The sequence below is a fragment of the Talaromyces marneffei genome, chromosome 7 (assembly GCF_009556855.1).
Source record: "Talaromyces marneffei chromosome 7, complete sequence".
Lineage (NCBI taxonomy): Eukaryota > Fungi > Ascomycota > Eurotiomycetes > Eurotiales > Trichocomaceae > Talaromyces > Talaromyces marneffei.
In genome coordinates this window covers 674,456-697,858 of record NC_072354.1, presented here as the reverse complement: position 1 = coordinate 697,858, position 23,403 = coordinate 674,456, and the positions used below count along the sequence as shown (strand labels likewise).

Below are 23,403 nucleotides of genomic sequence, written 5' to 3'. Positions count from 1 at the left end.
CTAAGGGTTTCTCAAAAAGTAGCAGAATTAACACTCGAAACGAGTCACCACAGTCTTAATTTATATCTATCGGAAAAAGCTCTACCAAATAGTCGAAACGTCAACATCTATCGGATCGGGAAGTCATCTCCCTCTTTTCCATTGTCCAGCCTCGTACAAGAGAAATGTCGCTTTTCCCCGGGAATCCACTTCCCCCAAGTTACTTCGTCACGATTGTCAATTCAAATTTCGGACGACATCACTCCGGTATATCCAGCCCAGCAGTGAGCAATAAAGCGGGGATAGCCTCTCAAAAGGGGGAGGGGGAATGCAAGATTCAGTCGACTACTCCAGAGGGACTTCTTGTGGAGAATGGATCCACTCAAGCCATCCGAACCTTATGAGGTTATGTGTACTACGTACTTTGGCTGGGATGGGGTTAGGAAACTAGGTTCGCAATGCTCCGGCCCTCCAGGAGCTTACTTCTATTTCTCTCCACTTGAGCAAGTTGCGAGGAACCTCGTGAGAATTTTCCTGATTCCTTTTGTTTTTGCTAGTTTCGTCAAGTCGTGTGATCTCGCAGTCGGAGGTTGGCTCGTTGGGTTTCGTTGTTTTGGTCGGACAGCATTCCGTTCGCGGGGAGTGCGAAAACGGCGATCTTTTTCTCTTTGGTCAGTCACCAAGTCAGCTCGTGGATGAAAACGGACTATACCTGGTCTATACTGTCACATTTATAATAGCATACCTTCTGCGTGAACGACTTCATTATTTCACAACTCTCAATTGGCCAAAATAGTATACAAAACTCCGGGTAGTGCAAAATCATGCCATGTAGTACAAAGTAGTACAAGGGTATATCAAAACGCCAACCACATAATCCATCCAAACCTACCAATCCAATCGCTCATCACGCCGTTCTAATTCCCTAATAACAGGCTCTAGGACAGAATTAGAGCTCTTCCAATTACTCATCTCTCGCGTCCGGGAGTAAAACACTGGGCAATCCTTGCTGTCGCAACTAACTTCGTCTCCAAATGGTACTCCCATACATGACCGACAGATCTTGTGAAGATTACTCGTGCGTCGCTCAGCTTGTTGGAGTTGAGATGTCAACTTGAACAGAGAAATGTGAGGTAGACTGGCACAGCTGTTGCAGAGAGGAAGATCGTTGTTGTTATCTTGAAGTTTGTCTTTGCAGATCAGACATGTTGACGATTTCATATATGATTCGAGAGTTTTCTTGGATATTGCTGCGTTGTTGTTGCCGCCTCCTAACCCTGTGAATGCCCCCTCGATGCGACGGATTCGTTGTATTTTAGGCATCTCATCATACCACTGACGAACATTCGCGCCAACAAGATTAAAGATTCGCTCCAGTGGAGGAATAAGATTCTTCGTAATGTAGTACTCGGCATCCAGCTCAAGATGGGCATTGTTGAGTAACACTCCAGGGGCCACGCAACGATCAATAAGTCTTGCTCCAGGCGCCCCCGTAACAACGACATACGGAACACGTTCGCCGTATTGTGGCTCGAGTCGTGGGTCCTCGAGCATTTTCTTTGTGCTAATCAATGCTCCTGCGGGAAGCGTGCCATTCTCGCTATATGTTCCTAGTCTGACTTCACGCGCAAAGCAGAAATCTTGAACGGATACTCGGCCTTGCATGATTTTCAGGCACTGTTTCTGGAAGTAGTCCTTAACTCGACTCAAATCCGCGGTTCGAAAAAGAATCTTCAGTGCCTTCTCTTCTATCTTCTGCTCGGCGGGTGTACCGTCTCGTCGAACAGTCTCAATTCCCTTTGCGTCAAAGTCCGGCTCAACTTGATCTCGATGCTCGTACTTGAATCCAACATATCGTTTCTTTGCAAGCAGCACACATGGATGATAGACTTTCTCAAACTTGAGCTTTACCGGACGTGGGTTCATCTTTGTTACTGCTTTGGAAATCTCCTCACCAATGGTAAAAGCTTCATCACGTGTTCGTCCTTTCAGCGAAATAAACAAACTATCGGTATCTCCGTACACCACCTCGGCACCCCATCGATCAACAGAGTGAATGAAAGCAATTGCCCTTTCTAGAGTTTCCCGTGCCGTCTGGACAATACTATCCGCAATCTCCGAGCAGGGCATGCGACCAGAGAAAGATGCCGATGTATAGCCATAGGTGACATTCGCAATCATCTTCAAAGCCAACTGGCGGTGATTCAATAACTGCTGTAAAGTTTTGTCATCCTTATCCGCCTTCATACCACTCTTCACCATCACTCGAGTCTCCAGAATCTCGCTCAACATTCGGGCAAGCAAAGATTTGCGAATCTCGGGTTTAGCATAAATCATACCGTTGGGTGCAATATTGACGTGATCTTTCAGCAATTCAAGAATACGTTCCTGTCGCTTATATTCCGTAAACCCCATCTTGCCTCGTCCGCGCCAGTTGTCAAGTCGGCCAAGAAAAGTCGAATAGCAGTAGTTGTATGCTATGATGATACTCGGGTATAGCGACTGAAAGTCCAAGACGAGTAGCGGGCTTGTGTAAAAGTCGCTTTGAGGCTCCATCACAAGCGGCAAACATTCCAGAGCATTCTGTTGGCCAACTTGTTTCCGGCTAGGACTTATCAATATGAAGTTTTCCGGTTTGGCAATTCGAAACATTAATGATTCTACTTTGAACTGAGATCCGCGAGAAAATACTGAGAAAAAGTCCACGCCAAGTAACCGAGCTTGTTCGCTAGTCCGTGGGATCAATTCGTTGGTATCCAGGATTTCCAAGTCCAATTGTACACGGGAGAGATAGTACTCCACGACTTTCATGATATTGCGAGGCTTGCTTCCGGTGAACCAACGCGTCAGATCTTTGAATGGATAATGAGGGATCCGTCTATGCAGTAGATGAAACACGACATTCTCCATGGTGTAACCCAAAAGATTCAGTTCGCTCCTCATTGCTCGCCAGATGTTGATCATATGTCGACCCGTAACAGAAATGGAGGACGTGTTGTTGAAGCCCCATCTGTCACTATCCTTGCCGAACCTTCCATGTGCGGAAGCCTTGACTCGCGATAATTCATTGCACAGATCATACTCGTACTTTACTCGGGCTCTTTCGATAAGATAGCCCCAGGATCCATTGTGGACTTCATAACCTGTAATGATATCTGGATCATGATTTCGAACAATATCAACCAAACTCGTAATTAGATCAAGCTCAGACGCTTCGGTCTGTATTTCAACAGACAAGGACGCGGCCACTGGAACCAGAACATCCGCTGGTTGTGCCAAAATACCCAAGTGCACACCTTCAATATAGCTATTGACGTCCACGTCCTCGTCATCCGATCGGAGACTCCAAAACACGCAACTTATTTCATCCTCTTCCGGATTGGGGGCCAACCCTTCACGAGTGTTCACATGAACTTCCAAGCTCATAACGCTCATGTACTGTGTTTGGTGGTTCACACTAGTAGACTGTTGCTTCTGGGAGTACTTGAAACCATATGGATTTTTCTGTGTCGCGCCATCAATCTGCGACATGACGTTCGGCTTTGATACAGGTAGTGAAATTCGCGGGGCTGTCATCTCATTTTCTTGTGCTTTCTCTTCGTTTTCAAACCATTCAAGAACCTCGTTGCGAGAAGGAGGGAGCTGAGCGAACTCCCAGATTCGTGCCGAAGAAAGTTCACGAAGTTTCTGATCCTCCTTCCGTTGTTCATCCAGACTTAGTATAGGCGGCAATGTCTCGGAAAACAGATGTATGTTTCGACCTTGTCGACCGAACTCGGGTAAATAGCGTATTGAGTTGCTCACGAGGCGAAAGTCACGTCCGGCATATTCGCGTGACCGTTCTGGTACGTCGTTGTCATCACTGTAGAATGGTTTTTGATAAATAACTGCCGGTCGTCCCTCATCTTGGATACTTGCTTTGACTTCCGCTGCCGTTGGGCATGGGAAGCCATAGAATAGCGCTTTGTGATTAGCAGGAATATCGAAAGCTTCATAGACACCAGTCATCCGGCCACCCATGTGCAGTTTTATCACTGTATTGCCACTGCTTTCTAATGCAAGTTCCGAGGAAGACTTTTCCAACCCGTTGCTTTCTCGAGAGTCGAGATCCGCCGAGGCCTGAGAAAGTCGCGAGTTTTCTTTGGACAGTCCATTTCTCTGGCTGAAACGTAAAATGGTCATGGGATCATTTGGATCTTTGACGACAGGAAATGAAAGTCGTTGGTTTTGACTAGCGCGCACAGTCTTTTGAGAAGAGTCGAGTCCATTTTGTGGATGCAAAGGCGGAGTGTCATCGGGTCCGATACGTTCGCCATCTTCTTCGGCTTCTTGTAAGATTGCAGCGACATCAAATGACGAAAAGCTATCATCTAATGGTTTCGGCTTTGATCCATCCTTCGGAGATTCAACGTAACCATTTTTCGGACGCTTCGTAAGGCGTTCTTCCGAGGAGCTCAAATCACCAGTCCGCGCCCGTTTCGATAGACGAAACTGACTCGCACCCGAGTACCCTAGACGGAAGTCCTCTTGGTCTATCTTTTTCCTGTCGTGTTGCCTTTTTGTTGCATCTTTTTCGTTCATCTCCTCGGCGAGGGCATCTAGGAGCTCATCATCGAACTGAAAGGAGCTACTAGGTAGACCGTCATCGTCATTGTCATATGCATCCTCCGGCTCGGAGTATTCGGCTTCAAGTTCATTATCAACATCAAATCCATCGGGAAAAATCGTGGTATCATAAGCATTGGTCCTAGTGGCGTTATCAACATCCGCAAGAGCAATTTGAGTCATCAACGGTTCCAATTTCTGCGGGTAGAGGTCCTCCACACTGTCGATGGCCGATTGAATTGTGTCTTCCAAGGTATTATGCTTGACATAATCATCAAAGGAGATTGTTGAGGTGTCGTCGGCCTTTTTCTCTTCGTCAACCACCCTGAGTAAATGCCCACGAAACTCCTCTTCGTGTATCCAGCCCGCCTTGTTCTGATCCCTGGGACTAGCTGACATAGAAACCAGTTCTTCGGCTGTAAACGGACTGCTACCTGGATCCTTTATTCCCAGTCTCTTCTTGCGCCTGCGTGTCTCGTCCTGCCATAGACCCGCCATACTCTGGACGAGTTTTTCTTCTGCTGTTATTGGATGCTTCCGCTCGATGAAGTCATGGTGAAGTGGTCGTTCCTTGATCGCATTTCGATTCAAAATATCCTGCACACATACATCGACTTCCAGTGTGCAATGGCTCTGCTTCGGTAGAACTGTCTCGCTGGTGATGTACTTCGGAGGTATGGTTCGATCATGCCACCGATGATCCAAATTCGACAACTCGAGATACTCTGGAACAGGAGACCGGAACTTGACTTTGGCGCAGTCCATGTAGGCACAGCCATACAAGTTATAATCGCACATCCACTGCGGGATAAATTGGAGGTGACTTTCATAAGGCTGTAACATGGTTTTCATCACTGCTCCCTGACGCAAAAGATCGGCCAGCCGAATAATGTTCATGGGATTCAAAAGGTATATTTTCAAGTAGAACCGATAGCCGACGTGATATCCATAGAACGGGACTCCCTTGACCAGGGAGATATGAGCGACGTACGCAACCCTTCCATCATATGCATTTTGGCGATAACTGTTCGCCAGAGCGTGGTCGATAGACGCATGTAGGTTGCGGATCGCGTTGTTCACTATTCACCGCAATGTAAGCCATATCCTCGCGTGCGGGGCACGCAGACCTACCTTCATCCTGTCCGAGGCCGCCTCTGTATTCGATATAGAGATATGGAAAAGCTCCATGGACATGAGCACAGACCTTCTGGCCGGTTTCTGTAGCACCAAACGCGCGGATTACTGGCACTTTGGGTCGCGCAGTCCGTTGTGACGCTCCATTCGTAAATGGAACGGGAGGATCGAATTCAGTCGGGACTGCCTGATAATGATCGATGCAGTTCAAACGGACGCGAAAGATGTCCATCGTATGTGTGAAAGCAATAGACACGGGCGCAACCCATGATGCCGCACATTATATGATCAAATGGTAAAATAGTAATACAAAACACTCATCTTGGAGGCATCAAAACGCGTTGAACTCGAGGCTCAAACATTCCGTGGATGGAGTCAACAATGGAGGAGCATGACGTGCATAAGAGACCCTGAAACACTAGTCCGTATTCGGTTAGTATATAGCCTCAGGCCGCCGCAGTCTTGGCGTACAAAGCTTGATCGACACCTGAGGCAACAAACGCTAAATCGACCGCGGACCAACAAACAAGAACTCACTCTCACTTCATGTTAGGAGCTTCCTATTCTATTCCTGGTCTCCGTCCTCTCGTCTACTTTATTACGAGAACTTAATTTAGGTCTATATTCACCATGTCTCGCAAACCTACCGATGTGGCGTCAAAAGAGCGCAACGAGTACATCCCGTCCTTTATCGCAAAGAAACCCTTCTATATCGACGACGAAGACTCCGCCGCCGATTACCTAGAGCATCAGCGTCTCCAGAAACAAGCCGCTGACTCAAAATGGTACGAGCGAGGAAAGCGCGCCGGCCCAGCCGCCACCAAATACCGAAAAGGTGCATGTGAAAACTGTGGCGCCATGACACACAAGACAAAAGAATGTCTCAGTCGGCCGAGGAAACTTGGTGCGAGATGGACTGGAAAGGATATTCAGGCAGACGAAATTGTTCAGGATGTTGATCTTGGCTGGGACGCAAAGCGAGATCGTTGGAATGGGTACGATGCTAGCGAATATCGAAATGTGGTTGAAGAATACGAAGAACTTGAAAATCTTAAAAAGAGCGCAAAGAAAGCGAAGGATGGCGAAAACGACGATGATGAGGAAGGAGATCAAGAAGAAGCGCGATATGCTGAAGAATCGGATATGGGTCGACAACAGAGTACGGCTACAAGGAACCTCCGTATTCGTGAAGACACGGCGAAATACCTTTTGAATTTAGACCTCGATTCAGCTAAATACGATCCCAAAACGCGTTCGATGATTGGTTTAGGCGCCCAAGCAGATCAGACATCGGCGCTGGTTGCCGAGGAGAATTTCATCCGAGCTTCTGGGGATGCTGCAGAATTCGAGAGAGCTCAGAAATATGCTTGGGAATCACAGGAAAGAGGCGACAAGCAAATCCATCTTCAAGCCAACCCTACTTCTGGTGAAATCCTGCGGAAACGAGAGCAGGCTGAGTCAGAGGCCAAACGTGAAGCGCAACGAAAAGCGCTACTGGAAAAGTACGGTGGCGAAGAGCACATGAAAGCAGCACCCTTGCGCGAAGCTGCAGTCATTGAAAACGAGCGATTTGTTGAATACGACGAGACCGGCGCAATCAAAGGAGCACCAAAGAAGGCAGTTAAATCGAAGTATCCCGAAGATATACTCATCAACAACCACAAATCGGTATGGGGTAGTTGGTGGTTTAACTTTCAATGGGGTTATGCTTGCTGTCACTCTACGGTTAAAAATAGTTATTGCACCGGCGAGGATGGCAAGAGGGCTTTTGAAAATACCCAGAAGCTGGCTATTCTCGATACATTGAACCACGAAGAGGAGGAGCCCGAAGAGGAGCCAATTAAACAAGAGGAAGAAGCTGCTAAGCGAGTTGACATTGAAAAAAGGAAGCGAGATTTGCATGCACTCCAGCAGGGTGTCGATGAGGAAGAACTCGAGTCGTATAAGCGAAGTCGGTTGGCCGCAGCCGACCCCATGGCTGCATTTTTAGGGAAGGACGAGTTGATACAGTAGTCTATCACCCTACAAGAATGTACTATAATTGTTGCGTTGGATTTCTTAGGCATAGTAACAGCATTAGGCGGCGTTTTTGACATATACCCAAATAGTGATTTCAATATTGAGTAGTATTCTTCTCCCTCTATATTCAACACCACTTGCACTACTTAGTATTAGGGGTGGGTGTGTCATGTCAGGACCTTGACATGTAACAGACTTTTGTCAGGTTTGACAAGGATTCCGATCAGATGTCAGTACGCTAAATTTTTACTAGTAGATTGGTAGTATAGGCACAAAGTTGAGGAACTTTGATGGTTTTTTTTTTTTGAAAAACAAGACCGTGCTAATTTACGTTATTTTGGCATACATTATGGCCTTGGAGCTCCCTTATGGAGGCAGCGAGCGCGAGCCTGTACATGCTCATATAAACTCTAGCCGTGCGCTGGGTTGATATTTGAAAATATATAGTTATATATATTTACAAGTGAAGTTACTGCTGTTACTATATTATTGGCTAGAGGAGCAGCGAGTCAGTGACAGGTCGACAGAGCTCTGCAATGTCAGGACGACACTGACAGCGATTGGCTGTGTTTTGACACAGCCCTACTTGGTATGAACAAGTTACTATACTATGTAGTATATAACTATGCTTCCAACGTTGAAAGTTGCCCGGTCTAACTATTTATATGTAACTATTTTGATTGCGATTTGTCAAGTGTGTTTAAATGTTGGCCCCCAAACCAACAAAACATCGATTTCGCTTTTCTCATTCGATATACCGTATATATATCATCACCATCACCATCACCAGCTGAAACGTTTCAGCCAACCTTGGAACATTTGAGCATAACAAACAATCGAAAATGGTTCAAAAATTGAAACATAAATTACTTGAAACCTCGCTGCTTCAACTGAATTTATCTCATAAATCAATTCTTCCATCGATATATCAGTCCTTCACCAACCAGGATTTGCCCTCAAAATGTCAACCCCGCGGCTCTTAATCTACACATACAGAAAAGCCGGCCTCTCTCTCGAGGACTTCAAAAAGCACTGTGAAGAACACGTCTTACTCATTAAACGTCTAACCGGCGACGATTTCCCTCTATCACACAAACGTCACTACATTGCGCGCAACGCCCTCAGCAGCGATGAAAGCCAAAACAACAACACGACAGTAACTGAGCGCAACGCTACCACACCAGCGATTGTGTTTGCGGGCCAACAGTCGGATTTCGATTTCGATGCCTATGCCGAATTGACATTTGCAAGTCAAGAGGCTTTTCAGACATTCATCGCCAAGATACAGACACCTGAGATTGCGGCTCAGATTGCTGCTGATGAGGAGAGGTTCTTGGATCGCTCAAAGCTGAGTATTGCTATGTTGGGAGATGTTATTGAGACTACGAGATCATGATAAGAATATATCCATGTAACTACTACAGTAGTTAACTTAGTTAACTAACTAGTTAGTTAACTAGTAGGTAGTTACGTAAATACTAAATATTTAGTTAACTGGTTGTGGCTGGCTGTATCTGGTCGTGTCTTTTGACAGCTTCGACTTAGCGCATCGGCTGTTTGCACAGAAATTTGACAGACATCTTCAATCAACGTAAATCCGTGACAATAGAGCGCCACCGGCGTCTGTCTACAACCGTACCAAAGGGGTTTGTTGGGAGTCTGGACTCGGGTTCGTTTAGTCCTCTTGGTTACTTTAGCCGAAGCTTTTCCACCCTGCGCTACTAATCAGGGACAGACTGCCCGACTGACAGCCACGAGACGTCAATTTCTTCAGCACAGACGATATGGGCGGTATATTTATATTTGGGGCATCATGCCTCTCACGACTCAAAATACTCAAAACTTCATAATTCCATAGCGAGACTGTGTGGTTCACTCGTTCACCATGCGTTTCTCTGCCGTTCTCTCGTTTACCCTCGGCCTTGGTGCTGTTGTTGCTGCCCATGGAGATGATGACTCTGATGCTTGTCTTCCGGACTGGGAAGTGTGCTCAAAGGTGCAGCCCGTGGTCGATGTTCTGCTTGGAATCTCCGATGTGAAGCACATCTGTCAGCAGTTGGATCCTGATGCGGTTGGCCCGGTCACTGTCACCATCACCGACAGCCCACAAGCGTCAACTACGACTACAGTGTTCCAGACAGTGACAAATCCTGTGGAGGTTACTTCATTGGTCACCAAAACCATCACCCAGTCATCCCAAGCAATCGTCACCCGCCGGTTCTCCTCCAGTGCTGTCCAGTCTGTCCGGGTTACTGTGCCTGCTACAGCCCTTCAGACCATTCCCATCACTTCGACTCAACTCATCACCCAAACTGTTACTGCTACTCTTACAAACACCGCGACAATCACTACCACCAAGACTGCAACGGACCTAGAAACAGCCACCGTCACCGTCACGGCTAGTGCTGTTACAAAAGTCATGCCCCAGAGAAAAGCCGCTCGTGATGCTTCTGGTCTGTTGGCATCGTATCCTGCCGATGAATTGCGTGACGCATGTTGGTGCCTCGAAACGGCCACAGTTTCCGAGACGGTCACTCTTCCCACTGTTACCAAGACGAGTACAGTTACGCTTGCAACAGCCGTAGCTGTGACCTCCACCATCACGGAAACCGCCGATGCAACAGCACAGGTAACTGGAACAGCAACCGTGGATGTCACCTCTGTCGTTACGGAAGTGTCAGTCATAACCACCACCGCCACCACAACCGTCCAGGTCACAGCCGTCGTCACTCTTGACCAAGAGGTTGATGTCACTGCCACCGCAACCGCGACAGTCACCGCCGAAGAAACTGCATCCGTAACAACCACTGAAGTTGCTACTGTCACTGCCACCGTCACGCCAACCGCAACCTGCGGCGTCAACCTCATTCAAAACCCCAACTTCGACTCTCTGACCCTCCCTCCTTGGACTGTAACCAAAACAGGAGCTGCATCGCAATTGTACAACAGCAACTGCGGCATCAGCCCATACTGTTTGCTCGACTACAGTACCGGCGCGGGCTCGGTTACCCTAGCACAGACGGTAGATACCGTGGCGGGAGTGACATACGCCGTGTCGTTCAAGTACCATGTGTGGTCTGCACCCATAACAGGGACATCACTAACATGCAGCGTTAATAACAGTGCAGGAACGAGCTGGTCGCCATCACTGAGCGTATCGACGAGTACTTGGGCCTCGTTTAGCGGCAGCTTTGTTGCGTCGGGCTCCCAGACCATATTTACATGTGTTGGCGCAGCGACTTCTAGCCTATGGTTGAACCTGGGCACGTTTAACATGCAGTGTTAGCATGTAGAATAGAATGTTTTGGAGGTATTTCTGGCTTGTACTATCTTATTGTAGTTTATCAACCTTGATAAGATGTCAAACTGGTGTTCTGACTTCAATTGGAGGGACGTTGGCTTCTTCATGGATAGCTGTAATTAGCAAGTGATTACTCACTCCTTTAATGCACATAACTAATTCTTCTTCTAATCAATAGCCGCTTCATCCATAAATACTCTGTAACTTAGTTTACTACGTAACTAACTTAGTTAAATGAAGAGACAGAATCGAAGTACATAAGCGACAGCCAATAGGATAGCGAGAAATACTGGCCAATGACAGCCGATAGAAGTCGGAAGTTACGCTAACCCTTTCGGTAAAGCCAGTTAGGGCTAAACCTACCCGGGGACCACACACGCTAAGCGACCAAATTGGTCCGCCAGTCGAACTTCGCGATTGCTGCGACGACTGAACGACGACGACATCGACAAACACCCCTTCAGTGGAATCCAGGTGCGTTCTCTCTTTGCATTCGGATATTGAATTTCTCACAAGACAATTTACTAATTTTTTCCTCTGCTTGTTTAGATCCTTGATTCAAAATGAGTACGTCGATATACCTACACTTTTTCCTCTCGCTCCACCACGACCGATAGCCACGCAAAAAAAAAGATACAAAAACTGACAATGTGCTATAGCGAAGGGTACCTCCAGCTTTGGTAAGCGTCACAACAAGACGCACACGCTCTGCCGACGATGCGGTTAGTACACACCATCAATCTTGAATCTCGTTTTCGACAGAAAGGAAACTCGAAGTCAGAATCTGGAGGATATCATATCGCAACAACAATTCCAAAGAAAGAGAAGAGGACAATTGGGATGGATGGATATCCTCGCAGATGAGACGGAGAGGGACATTTCTACAATTCGAGAGGACGTTCAAAAGAGGAATAAAGCTAACGTGATATTTTTTCGACGAACAGGAAAGCGTTCTTTCCACATCCAGAAGAGCACCTGTGCCAACTGCGGCTACCCTGCTGCTAAGACCAGAAAGTGTACGACCTGAACCCACCATTGCATCCAAATCTTTTCTTGATCTTTGTGTGTGTGTGTGTGTGTGTGTGATGATTCTAACGAAGGGGACAGACAACTGGAGCGAAAAGGCCAAGCGCCGCAAGACCACCGGCAGCGGTCGCATGCGTTACCTCAAGACCGTTGACCGCCGATTCCAGAATGGTTTCCAGACCGGTACTCCCAAGGGTGCCCGCGGCCCTACAACTGCTGCTTAAACTATTTGATCGATAAAAACGATACGACCTTGAAAAATAGTTTGAGTTTTTAGTTGTTCGCTTAATGAAAACCCATTTTCTTCTTCTTTTTAAACTCGGCCATGCTCTTTTTTTTTTCTCGCGAAATACACGTTTGAAACGGAGTTGGGCAAAAAATTCATTATGTGATGGAAAGAAAAGAGGAAAGGAAAGGAAACCTATTCCCGTGGAGATTTGTGTGTGCATCTGGGTTTTGTGTTGTCGGATATGATGGAGGGAAGGAGATGTGTCCGAATTGACAGGTTGTGATTTATATCTGTCATTTGAAACTGACGGCCGTGAAAAGGTTGTTTAGTTCTATGATTCCTGTTATTTGCGTTGGTAGCTTTTCAGACCAACGAGGAATAGGATTCATTCATATCAATCCAAAACAAATTATGGCATTTCTTATATCTGCAGAAATGAACCGAGAAAATTCAAAAAAACACTGATCCAAGCGGGTATCGAAGGCATTGGTATTTCTATCGTTTATCCGTCTATTCTGACAAGTCCTCCGGCAAGATCTACAAAGGATTATACCTCCCCCCTCCCAAAAACTCTCACACCTCCATCCCTCTGCACAAAATACAAAGCCTCCTTTTCAATCACCTCATCCTCTTTTCCTCCTTCAAGTTCAGGTTGGTATCCCCCACCTCTACTAATCCTCAAAACACCACTCACATCTTTCGCCGCCCCCGTATCCAGTGTGCGTAACTGTAACACCATGTCCGCGCGATGCGCCAATCCAACCACGAAAGAGGCATGATTCTTCTCGAGGGGTGTTGCCGTGCTATCGTTTGCTGTGTAAGGATTTGCGTTGTGGATGAGCGGAGTGTCGGCGGAGGTTGTTATTATCGTCGACAGAACGTGCTGCAATAGTGTAAGCCTTTTTGTTCCCAGAAGTAGAAGTAGAAGTAAATCGGGGGAAGACAAACCTGTTGCAATCCCATAACCCACTCGGACATATCATTTGCATCGATCCCTGGAGTTGTGGCGAGGATGAGATCTGGTTGATCTAGTATTAACAAAATATCGTCCTCATCATCTTCTTCTTCCTCTTCGCCGGTTTCGTTTGTAGCATTCGGGTTTGGGAATGACTTGATGACGGATAGGATGTCATTCTCTAATTGATTTAGCGCAGTAGTGCCCTGGCCCGAGAGGTGTAATTGTTTTTGCTGCTGTTGCAGGGTAGGAATCTTCGCCTGCGAAGGTGTTGTTGCCAGAGGTGATATAGTAGGAGGGCCTCGAATACTCGCGGGACCAACCGACCCACGCATGGGAATTGACCGCCCAGATCCCATTGCACCACCCGTCGGCACCGCTCTTGAGTTCCCTTGAGGAGGAGCTGGTTGTTGTTGCGGCGCATCAAACAATCCACTCAACCCATCCACGAACCTGAGTCTATTCCCCTCCACAAATCGCTGAAGATCGAGTCCCTACCAACCCCCAAAAACCAAAACAGTCAGCCAAACCTCTCCCCCATAAATTTAAATCCATAAGACCGCAAGGGAACGAACCAATCTCTTCCCCTCCCCCCTCCAAAACAGCCAATCTCTCAAAAAGCTTACGAGGACAACTCGTTTCGCTCTCCTCCTCTTTTTCCCTCCTTGGTAAGGGTGCGTCTGTCCATGTTCGGTCGCCGCCGATAGCACGGAATGTAAATATCGTAACACTAACCAGTTGGGCGTCGCCGCGAGAACGGATGTGATTATCGTGAGTGATTGGGCGGAGTGTGTGGAATGCGTGAGGTAGGGGGATAGGATGTGTGGGATGGGCGGTTGGGAGGGCATTTCTCTCTCTTATCCCCTTCTTGTAGCTGTATGATATGTTGAATTGAAGTGGTTATTTAATTTGTGGTGTTCTTCTCGTGCAGTTGTCAAAAGAGCTAAATGACGTTGATAGAGAAAAAAAGTTTCGGCGGGGAATCTAATTGGTCCATGCGGGGTAGCTAACTACCTATAATCTTGTATGAAATTCCTATCTTCATTCGTAACTCTGTAACTATCTGAGAATATGCCGAAATAAATCACTAACTATCATCATCAGAATCAAAAAGCATCTCCAAAACATCAAGAGCACTTGGTTTGATCTGAGCTTTGTCTTCGATAATTTCGACCTCTTCGTCGGGAATGACCTCAGATATGTCTGTAACATCTTCGGTATTATCATCTCTGTTTGAGATTGAGTAACAGTCTGTTGTATCTGAGTTCGCTTTCTCCACGTCTGAACCGACTAGTTCTTCTTCTCTATCCTGTTTCTGATCCTCCTGAGGAACGTTATCTTCAACAGCAGCAGCAGTTCTCGCGGCTCGGTTGGCAGAATCAAAATAGCGAAGAGCGACCCGTCCCAAAACATCTGGAAATAACCACGCGAAGCTAATCATAGGTAAATTTTCCGGCTCCGGTTTTATCTTTGTATCGGGATTGTTCTTTCGGAACTCGGCCAGCGCAGCATTGACTTCGTCATTGGTGACACTGTAAATCGCAACTGCCATCGGTTTGATATGGTTGAAGTCACGACCGCCGACTTTATCATAGCATTCTTTTTGGAATCGTTCCTTGAGAGCCTTGGTGATCCCGCCAAGCTCTTCATGAAATTTGTAGTCCTTGCTCAGGTTTGCATGGCTTAGGACGAATGTGGACCAGACCTCGAACTCGGTGCGGATTTCGTGTTGCGCCATGATGCGTTTCAAGGCAAGATCATAATCGACTTTCAACTCTCTGGCAAACTGCATGATGTTGTCAGTTACTGAAACACCAGATTCCAGCACACGCTTATCAAAGGGCACGTCAAAGTCCGGATGGAAGTCAACCCGGTCCACGGCGTCATAAAGCTGTCCCAGAATCTTCTTTGACTGGTATGTCTGATCCTTTGGCTTGTAGTTCTTCTCCATGAAATGTGGCCATCTTCTTGGTCGCAGGTCACGAGGAAGATACGCCGGCTCGCCCGTCTTGTTATAGTCGACAGCGTTTGAATGCAATTGTGCCAAACGTATGCATTTAGGAGACTCCACCCCATTCATCAAGAAATCACTCCACGCCAAATGCGCATGTGCAATCCTCGGCAGAGAATCGTTCTTCATATAATTCACAAAGAACGTCGTGATGTCGTTGACTGTGACAGATCTATCGAGATTGACGCCCTTGATCGGGGCATAGTCCATCGGGGCTCGGAACCACTGATTTGGAACGAGGTCTTTATCCCAGATCACCAAATAATCATCACCATCCAAGTCTCCTCCAGAGCACATGCTGGCAATGTCCCGGTCACCAAGCTGTGGAAGCACAACGACGTCTTTGAGATGAGCTAGTTCTGGGCGGTCCACTGCTCTCACGACTCGAATATCACCAGGATGCAGCGACGGATTGCGAGCAAGAATGCAAACTCCTTTAATAACGCAATATTTCTTCTCATCGGCACGATACACCTGAAGGAATATCTCCGGCAGCGCATCGAGTTTCGACTCACGCGACAAATGCGGCTTTTTTACCTTCTCATACGAAAAGCCTTGCAACGTAGCCGTCTCGTCCAGAACACCAAGCAGACAAGCTCCGTCTTCAATTGTGATTTTTGCCTTTTCTTTTAGATATTTGATCGACCACGCCTTCCACAGCGTGATGATCGAAGTCACAAAGGGGTCTCTGGACTGAAGGAACCCGTCAGAAACCATCTTCGAAAGAACAAGCGTCATCTCATTGGGGTCGATATATTTCTGAAGGAGCCGCATGGCGGCTCTATCATCACGGGTGGCTTCCTCTAGATTTGAGACCATTCTTCGAAGTTTTTCATGAAATACTTCATCTGATACCCCAAGCGACGAAAGAACTGCAATCAGCTGACGGTTTAATGTGGCCGAGGAGAATTGTGACCAGCGAATGATTTCCAGACCCTGGTGATTAGCCGGGAATTTCTCCTGACTTGGACGAATCTGAATCTCACGCCCACGCGGTACATCTGACAGAACGAGCATGCCTTTGCACCCTCCTAGACGGAATTGATAGGCCGAAGGAGGTTCTTTGTCTGGGGTTTTGATCTTCAATTCTTGCTGCGTCATCTGGGCCAAAAACCTTGATATCCTGCCCACGCCATCTGAGAAAGTATATCCTCCTCGCTCAACATCAGGTATCCGTTTCAGCTCAACAGTACAAGTGTTTATAGCTCGGGTGGTCGAGAAACATTGACCCAACCTTGCTGCATACTTGGCAATATTTCTGATCTCCGAAAACTCGCCCATCCATGCACGGATATTGGCGGCGGTGACATGTGCTTCAGATGCAAAAAAGTATGCACCATGTTCTCGAAACTGAGAATTACCAAACGCAAGAAACTCGTATTTACGGTCACCGAGTATAATACCGTTGGACATGGTACGCTTGATGCGAGCAAAGATCTCGTCCATGGTGTCATGGTGAGTTGAATTGATTCGGCCCTCGAACTTCTCATCTTTGAATCGTACGCGCAGGAATCGATCGGCATGTTCAGAATATCGGCGGAGGACGCGGTTGGTAATCTCCATCGATGGGGTGTTCCAGTATATCGTTGAAGGAGTCACCGTAGCCGTGCGTATCATGCAACAGTAACTTGGGATATTCCTTCTTGTGACCCCTTTTGGAAACAGTATATCAAAGATCTTCATGGCATCCCAATAGATCTTTTTATCCGTGGCAACGTGCTCCAATAAGGTGAGTGCTTTTCTTTCTTCCATGTCCTTGAGTCTTTGAACGAACTCTGGCTTGGAAGCAGTGTACTCGCTGATATAGCCATGGGAAATGCACACTTCGAGCTGATAGCGAATCGCAAAAGGGAGATGAATGAATGATTTGCCAAACAAATCATCAAGTGTAGAAGCTGCTAAACTCTCGGGCTCATCACAGATATCCCAGACAACAGGAACTGGTACTGTTCGTGGGACTTCCATCTTGAACTCGTTGTCAATCTTGATTTTGATGTTAAAATCTCTCAAAGCCTTGCACAACAGCCTATACGATTTTGAATGTATCGAATCCTGGCCATAGGTAATGCGGATCGCAGTCCAGCGCCCAATATCAATAATAGGATTCTTCTTGCGTAGACTGATAGGAAGAACTGCCCAACACCCATTTCGATGGACAATATCAGCCTGACGATACCAACAATCCATTGATCTCCATCCGTTCGCCGAGTCACGACCGCTAAAGCTAGACTCAACATTGTACAGATGGCGATAATACAACGGCGGACTCTCAAATCGTAGAATATGGGACACAGAATCTGAAGTCTCATCGCTCTCGATGTGTTGGTACAGAGTCGACAACTGAGAAAACGGCACCTTTAGTCGATAATGAGACATGGCAGAGACCCCCTGGCTAGATTGTATCGGAGTCTGGAAAAAGATGAGTAACTGCCGATGTTTCAGGTCCACGGTCAGTCTGGGGTGTTCTGTCGGTGTTTTCTGAAGATGTCGCATGAGAAGCATCGAGTTGGGTCCTATCATCGGACCAAAGTCGAGCGTTGAGATAGGAATATCCTAGATATTTCCGTCAATTACTGCTCCTTCCAACAACAGCATACAGAGAAAGCATACAAATTCAGCAGGATACAACTCATCCGGATCAACAGGACTCGGAATCCGCATATCCCTCTCTTCAAACAATGGCACGACTCTGATCCTCGCTTTCCGTCCTCCGGACAAGTTGAGTTGCCACTGTGCATTTCTCCAGAAATCCGTCTGCGGAGGTGGTCTACACCCAACGTCAGTCACAGGACTTTCTACTATCAGGTTCTAGGAACAGTAAGTAGACAAACCTGAACCGTAATCTCCCCTTTCCGTTGCGTCTCCCAGTACCATCCTCATACAAGTCAATCGAGAATATGTTCCCCTGCCGATTAAATGCTGTCCAGATCGTAAACGCAGTGGCCTCGTCAGGGACACCGAAAAAATTAACAGCAAAGGAATCCCACGTCTGCCAGATTGGTTTTATGGCTCTGTGGATTGAGTTCTCTCTCATTCTCATTGCCATTGGCGATGGTGATGGCGAGGGCTTGTTTGGAGAGGAGTTGTTGCTATTACTATTGCTGTTGCTGTTGCTGTTGCTCCGGTTGCTCCGGTTGCTCCGGTTGCTGCTATTACTGCAGCAGCTATTTTTCTTCTTAAGAGATGAGGTTTTCTTGTAGTAAGGACGGCGTCGAGGAGACATTGTAGCTGGTGTAAGAGTAGAGCTAGGAGGGACAGATGCTCCTGCTGTGTGAGGTGTTGCCATAATGTCTTCCAGGGAAGGAGGTGACCCAGGTAGGTGCTGGGTCAGGTGAGGTGCGTATCTCTAACACTGACCACGAGGATATGAGTATCTGGTGAGAAGGAAGAGAGCCAAGAATCAAGTGAAGTCCAAATAATTGAATGAAGAGAGATCTCAGCTTGACATGAACTCTGAGAGCGTTCTCCAAGTGATGGAGATGTAAGAAGAAAGATTCAACTCCAGAATTCAACGAGAACGTAAACTTCGCGGATACTCAGAGTATACGACTAGCACACAAGGACACCAATAGAGAAAAAAGAAGAATTGATTATAATCAACGTCAATATGAATCAAGAATGAGCACATTTAATTCATTGTCAACCCATCCGTTTATGTACCTATATTGAGACCATCGGAGGCCCAATCGGGTAATCTGGATGAAACGATTTTTGTCGGTTTGTTCCTGGAGAATCGGGGTGAACCAATGAAGATAAGGATTCTATTACTGTATGGTTCTAATAAAGGTGATCATATGACCTGCATTTGACCTGTAACTATTGAGTTTTTTTTTGTTTGTTCATATGTCTAGAACGAATAACGACTAGAAGCCGGAGGATAAAGGGTCAAACACGCGCTGTTTAGGTATACTTGGAAATGACGTGAGGTGGTTCAACACGAGGATAAGAAGATCGTTGAGGATTCGTTTCAGTGCTGTGGGAAAAGTCACTATTTATAGAAATACATCACTGATTTTATGATATTTGAGTCATTTCATTGCTTTTTGACAAAGGGCCTTCATCGTAGTGTAACTGTGCGGTGTCTGATATCAGATGAAAAAGAAGGCTTGTCTGGCCACCAGTTAACTAACCAATCAAGAGAGTAACTTAGTATTTTGTAATCCTCAGGTGGTTCAGGTAGCTAGGAGAAACGATAAAGTGTTTGAACGCTATAAACAAAAATCATGAAATAAATAATGAGGATATCACAGGGTACCATCGTCAAAACTGGTCATCACCCATCACTTTCAGGCTCATTGCGCCATAGTACTCGTCAAAAGATCCCTGTCATCAAAATCTACGTCCAAATTTCCCAAATCCGTAATGTCAATGTTCGTCTGAGACCCAATCTGGGTCTGTTGACCAAGTTTATCGTTCCTAGCATCCTTAGGATTAGTCGAAGCAGGCGATTTTTTAGGGCTATTCCTGTCAAGATTGCTAAGTGGTTGCCGCCTGACTCCAGGAAATCCTTCAACTGCTCTTTCATGTATACTGGGAAAATAGGTGGTATTGTCATAGTTAACGAAACTAGTTGTTTCCGAAAACCGATGACTGCGTCGGCGTGGCGTTGTAGTAGCTTCTTGATGGAAAAGAGATTCTGTACTTGTAGGAGGAATAGCTGGATTCGAAGACTGTGCTTGTATTGTAGTCATCCCGGCTTGTGAAGGCGACTGAGCCTGTAGTAAACTTAGACGGGTTGATCGACGAACATGTTCCTTAGCCTTTGAAGGACCAGTCGCTGGTTGTTTTCTGCTGCTGTCGTCTTTTTGATCCTTGGTAAACTCCATCACGCTCATAAAGCGACTAATATGTTCTTGAGCTTCGCTGAATTCGCGAGCTTTTGCTGCCCGTTCATTTCGAAACGCCTCGACCTTAACCTCTGTTAGCAGGATGAATTACTGTACGCGTGATTGGGATGAATACCTTCTTCTCTAGATATTGTATCCTCTTGTTTTTGGTGCGAATTTCTTTCTCGGCTTGGGCGGATGTATTTGCTGCATCATGTCGCAAGGTAGAAATTTCAAGTCGATATCGCTCGGTCAACTGCTGAGCCTGAGATAAATTTAGTATCTATCTTTAAACACGCTATTGGATGCACTTACCTGATTCTGGGCTTCAAACACTTGATCCTGGTATTTCGTCTCCATATCAGCCATACTACTCTTGTGCTTCTGACGTGCTTCCTCTAGTGCCGACATAGATTGTTCCCAGTTCGATTGAGCCTGCTCCAGCTATTCAGGGTTAGAAGTGTTAGACAAATGTAGGTGACATTACTTGCCTTATCTTTCAACATTTGATTCTCGTTTTGGAGGTCTTTGTTGGTCTCGCCCAATGCAATAATCCGATTATCCTTCTCGACATTCGTCGATTCGCGGATCTCCATAACCTGTTGCAACTTGGTAATCTCATGTCGAAGCATGTCACAGTTTTGCGTAGCGTCTTTCTGTAATTGCGCCATTTCTTGACGCAAATCATCGTAGTCTTGGGGGACTGCCTGGTGACGTTCTGCACTGACATGCGCAGCTTCCTGGAGCTGCGTCCTTTCCTTGGACATGACTTCTATTTCCATCTGCTGCTCTTCCAGGAGATCATCTCTCTCGGCGACTGTGGCCATGAGATCCAATTCACGATCGCGTGCTTTTGAGTTAACCATCTCAATACCATCTCGCGCTTCCTTCCGGCTTGTGTCAAGTTCTGTCTGCAAGGCATCCACCTGATTGGCCAAATGTACATTTTGACACGAGTAATCTCTAATTTGCGCAACGGACTCATCAAGTTGTTTCCTCAAAGCATTCGTCATCTCGGCGGATTGTTGGATTTGCTCTTCTAGCTGTTGATTCAAGTGTTTTGAGGCCGCCAGTTTCTGGTTCAGGTCTTCCCGTTCTCGGACTGCAAGTGCTAAAGGCTCTTCGACGTTGCTGCACCGATTCTCAAAATCTTGTAACATTGCTTCCATCTGTTGGATGATGGTTTCATGAGAACTTCTAGCATTATCCATAAGAAGACCGGCAACTTTGGACCTCCATTCATGACTTGCACCATCCGCATTCTCTACCACTGTCGGTTTTGCCGTTTTTTGGGAGAAGTATCCATTCCTCTCGGGTTCCTTTAGATGAGAAAAGAAACAGTGTTTGGATGTTGTGGCATTCTCTTTAAGAGATCTGAGAAAAAAGTCAAACAGTTCATGGTAACAGGAAAATATCTCTTGGCTCTCGGCACCATCAGCATCAATTGCAGAGTGAATGCAGCCCAACCATTCGAAGAAAAGACGGTCTTTCTGTAAGATAGTAGCCGTGGAGCATACATTAGACTCTGAACATCGGAAGGATCCATCACGAGTTGAGAACTCTTGAGCATAGTCACGTAGAATTCCTATACTTTGGTCAGATCCAGAAAGCCGTCTTAGAAAGGAACGGCGAAGTTTTGAAGCCTTTTCGGACTTTCCCAATGTCGAAACGAGCAGCTGCCTGATTTTGAGATCTGTTAGGCCAGGCAAATGTTTGTCGTTATCGGGTATTAGTCCGTGAATAGTTGCAAAGCAGATATCCAAATATTCGTTGTCGTAGTGAGCTAACAATCGCTCAAAGAGAATGTCTTTAACCATTTCTGGTATAGCAGTCATCACGTTATATGTAGTTTGAGTGTAAAGTTGCTCTCGCATCGAGTCGTATACCTCTCGTGGCAATGCCAGCCACTGTGAAAATGTTATGAGTAAAGTCAAGCCCTGCCTTGGTTAGCAAAGACCTTATCTCGGAGAATAATCAACATACAGTAACTTGTAGCTCGGCATTAATGTCAGGTCGTTTTAGCTTCTCGCATAGCTTGCCAAGCTTTGGAGAGTTAGTACTCAGCCAAGTCTTTCTGAGATCTTCATCAATCTCATGACATATCTCTGTTGCCAGTCTGACTAGTAAGATGCGCTCGTTTATTGTGTACCCGTTGGAGGATGTAGAACAAGCCATCACGGCTGAGATAACAACTAAGTCAAGAGCCTTGTTAGAGCTCTTGGGACCGAAGATTTGGCAGATGTTCGTTAGCCACTGTGGCTGTTTTTGGGTACTATCCCTGGGCTTCCACAGTTTACGTATGCGCGTGAAGGTCGCCAAAGATAGCAATGTCCCCAGAGGATCGTTCAAATTTCTCAAAATCTTGGTCCCTTCACGTTGAAATGCCTCCATCAAATCATTTGGTATAAGCTGGATCAGGTCTGCGTTGCTAAGAAGTCCTTGCATGACGTCGCATAGCGGCTTGATCTTGGCCGCACAAGGATTTTGCGCGACATCGCTGAGAAGTTTAGTCAAGAAGACAGGAACGCGTACTGGAGCGGCAATGTTCGGAGACAAAGGACTTGAGAGCATGGAAACACATAGGTTGAGATCCTGGCCAGTCAGTTGGTTGTGGTGTCCACCCGGATTGTCAAATACTTACCTCCTCGTTTCCATTTTCAATGGCGCAATGAAGCGATTGATCCAACAAAGCTGGCTCGCGATCAAGCAGGGTATCCCGCACGATCTTTAGATAGCCTAGTGCACTTAGCCTCGAACATGAAAAGTTGTGTGTTGGTCATACCGAATCTCGCTAGTAGCTTGTTTGAAGTCGGTCGCTGCTCAAGAAGCACTGCTGTCAAAAGCGACACCTGACAAGGCTTGCAATCCACCCACTGGCGGAGGGTAGCATCTGAAGCGTACTCGACATCACGATCGAGTCCCTACTGTCGTCAGTCTATCGTATCATCTTCTTGAGTCTTAATTAATCACGCACATGTAGGACAGGGGTGTACGGCGCAGTAACAGCTTGCTCTATTTTTCTGACGAGGAGTTGGATACTTGTCTGGCTATCGGATTCCATAGCTGTCGGCCGATATCAAAATTGATCGAGGTTGGCGAAATCGGCCAGAACGTTGACCTTTGGCCGATATATCGGAGTAAACAACCAGTACTCCGAGCTAGGTTTGGGTGTAAGCATTCAGTCGAGTCGATTTGACATTACATTCTAATAATTCCCAATTTAATTCATCAACGGCGCAAAGAGACTGTCTGGTAGCGTCACATGAGGTCCTTGTGGTGGTAGTGGTGGTGAGGTTAGAGGATGATTTCTTTCATCTG

The 23,403-nt window shown here is 46.5% G+C and overlaps 8 protein-coding genes across 8 annotated transcripts; 4 read left to right on the top strand and 4 right to left on the bottom strand.

The window, feature by feature from the left end:
• Positions 1 to 867: 867 nt before the first annotated feature.
• EYB26_008901 (uncharacterized protein) lies at positions 868 to 5,950 on the bottom strand (the record flags this gene model as incomplete). Its single annotated transcript, XM_054268152.1, has 2 exons — positions 868 to 5,663; positions 5,716 to 5,950. 2 exons carry the CDS (start codon positions 5,948 to 5,950, stop codon positions 868 to 870), a joined length of 5,031 nt encoding a protein of 1,676 aa, XP_054124127.1.
• A 398-nt stretch (positions 5,951 to 6,348) lies between these two features.
• On the top strand, positions 6,349 to 7,731 carry EYB26_008900 (uncharacterized protein; the record flags this gene model as incomplete). Its single annotated transcript, XM_054268151.1, has 1 exon — positions 6,349 to 7,731. The coding sequence occupies one exon, from the start codon at positions 6,349 to 6,351 to the stop codon at positions 7,729 to 7,731; it is 1,383 nt and encodes a 460-aa protein (XP_054124126.1).
• A 967-nt stretch (positions 7,732 to 8,698) lies between these two features.
• EYB26_008899 (uncharacterized protein) lies at positions 8,699 to 9,133 on the top strand (the record flags this gene model as incomplete). Its single annotated transcript, XM_054268150.1, has 1 exon — positions 8,699 to 9,133. The coding sequence occupies one exon, from the start codon at positions 8,699 to 8,701 to the stop codon at positions 9,131 to 9,133; it is 435 nt and encodes a 144-aa protein (XP_054124125.1).
• A 489-nt stretch (positions 9,134 to 9,622) lies between these two features.
• EYB26_008898 (uncharacterized protein) lies at positions 9,623 to 11,023 on the top strand (the record flags this gene model as incomplete). The annotated part of the gene is made up of 1 exon (XM_054268149.1): positions 9,623 to 11,023. The coding sequence occupies one exon, from the start codon at positions 9,623 to 9,625 to the stop codon at positions 11,021 to 11,023; it is 1,401 nt and encodes a 466-aa protein (XP_054124124.1).
• A 578-nt stretch (positions 11,024 to 11,601) lies between these two features.
• Positions 11,602 to 12,288, top strand: EYB26_008897 (uncharacterized protein; the record flags this gene model as incomplete). Its single annotated transcript, XM_054268148.1, has 4 exons — positions 11,602 to 11,605; positions 11,698 to 11,760; positions 11,983 to 12,054; positions 12,146 to 12,288. 4 exons carry the CDS (start codon positions 11,602 to 11,604, stop codon positions 12,286 to 12,288), a joined length of 282 nt encoding a protein of 93 aa, XP_054124123.1.
• A 552-nt stretch (positions 12,289 to 12,840) lies between these two features.
• On the bottom strand, positions 12,841 to 14,096 carry EYB26_008896 (uncharacterized protein; the record flags this gene model as incomplete). The annotated part of the gene is made up of 3 exons (XM_054268147.1): positions 12,841 to 13,176; positions 13,242 to 13,742; positions 13,824 to 14,096. 3 exons carry the CDS (start codon positions 14,094 to 14,096, stop codon positions 12,841 to 12,843), a joined length of 1,110 nt encoding a protein of 369 aa, XP_054124122.1.
• Positions 14,097 to 14,335: 239 nt separating this feature from the next.
• On the bottom strand, positions 14,336 to 18,545 carry EYB26_008895 (uncharacterized protein; the record flags this gene model as incomplete). The annotated part of the gene is made up of 3 exons (XM_054268146.1): positions 14,336 to 17,812; positions 17,870 to 18,026; positions 18,091 to 18,545. The coding sequence occupies 3 exons, from the start codon at positions 18,543 to 18,545 to the stop codon at positions 14,336 to 14,338; spliced, it is 4,089 nt and encodes a 1,362-aa protein (XP_054124121.1).
• Positions 18,546 to 19,551: 1,006 nt separating this feature from the next.
• On the bottom strand, positions 19,552 to 23,146 carry EYB26_008894 (uncharacterized protein; the record flags this gene model as incomplete). Its single annotated transcript, XM_054268145.1, has 8 exons — positions 19,552 to 20,169; positions 20,222 to 20,350; positions 20,401 to 20,529; positions 20,577 to 22,022; positions 22,069 to 22,677; positions 22,727 to 22,821; positions 22,868 to 23,006; positions 23,060 to 23,146. The coding sequence occupies 8 exons, from the start codon at positions 23,144 to 23,146 to the stop codon at positions 19,552 to 19,554; spliced, it is 3,252 nt and encodes a 1,083-aa protein (XP_054124120.1).
• Between the last annotated feature and the right edge of the window lie 257 nt (positions 23,147 to 23,403).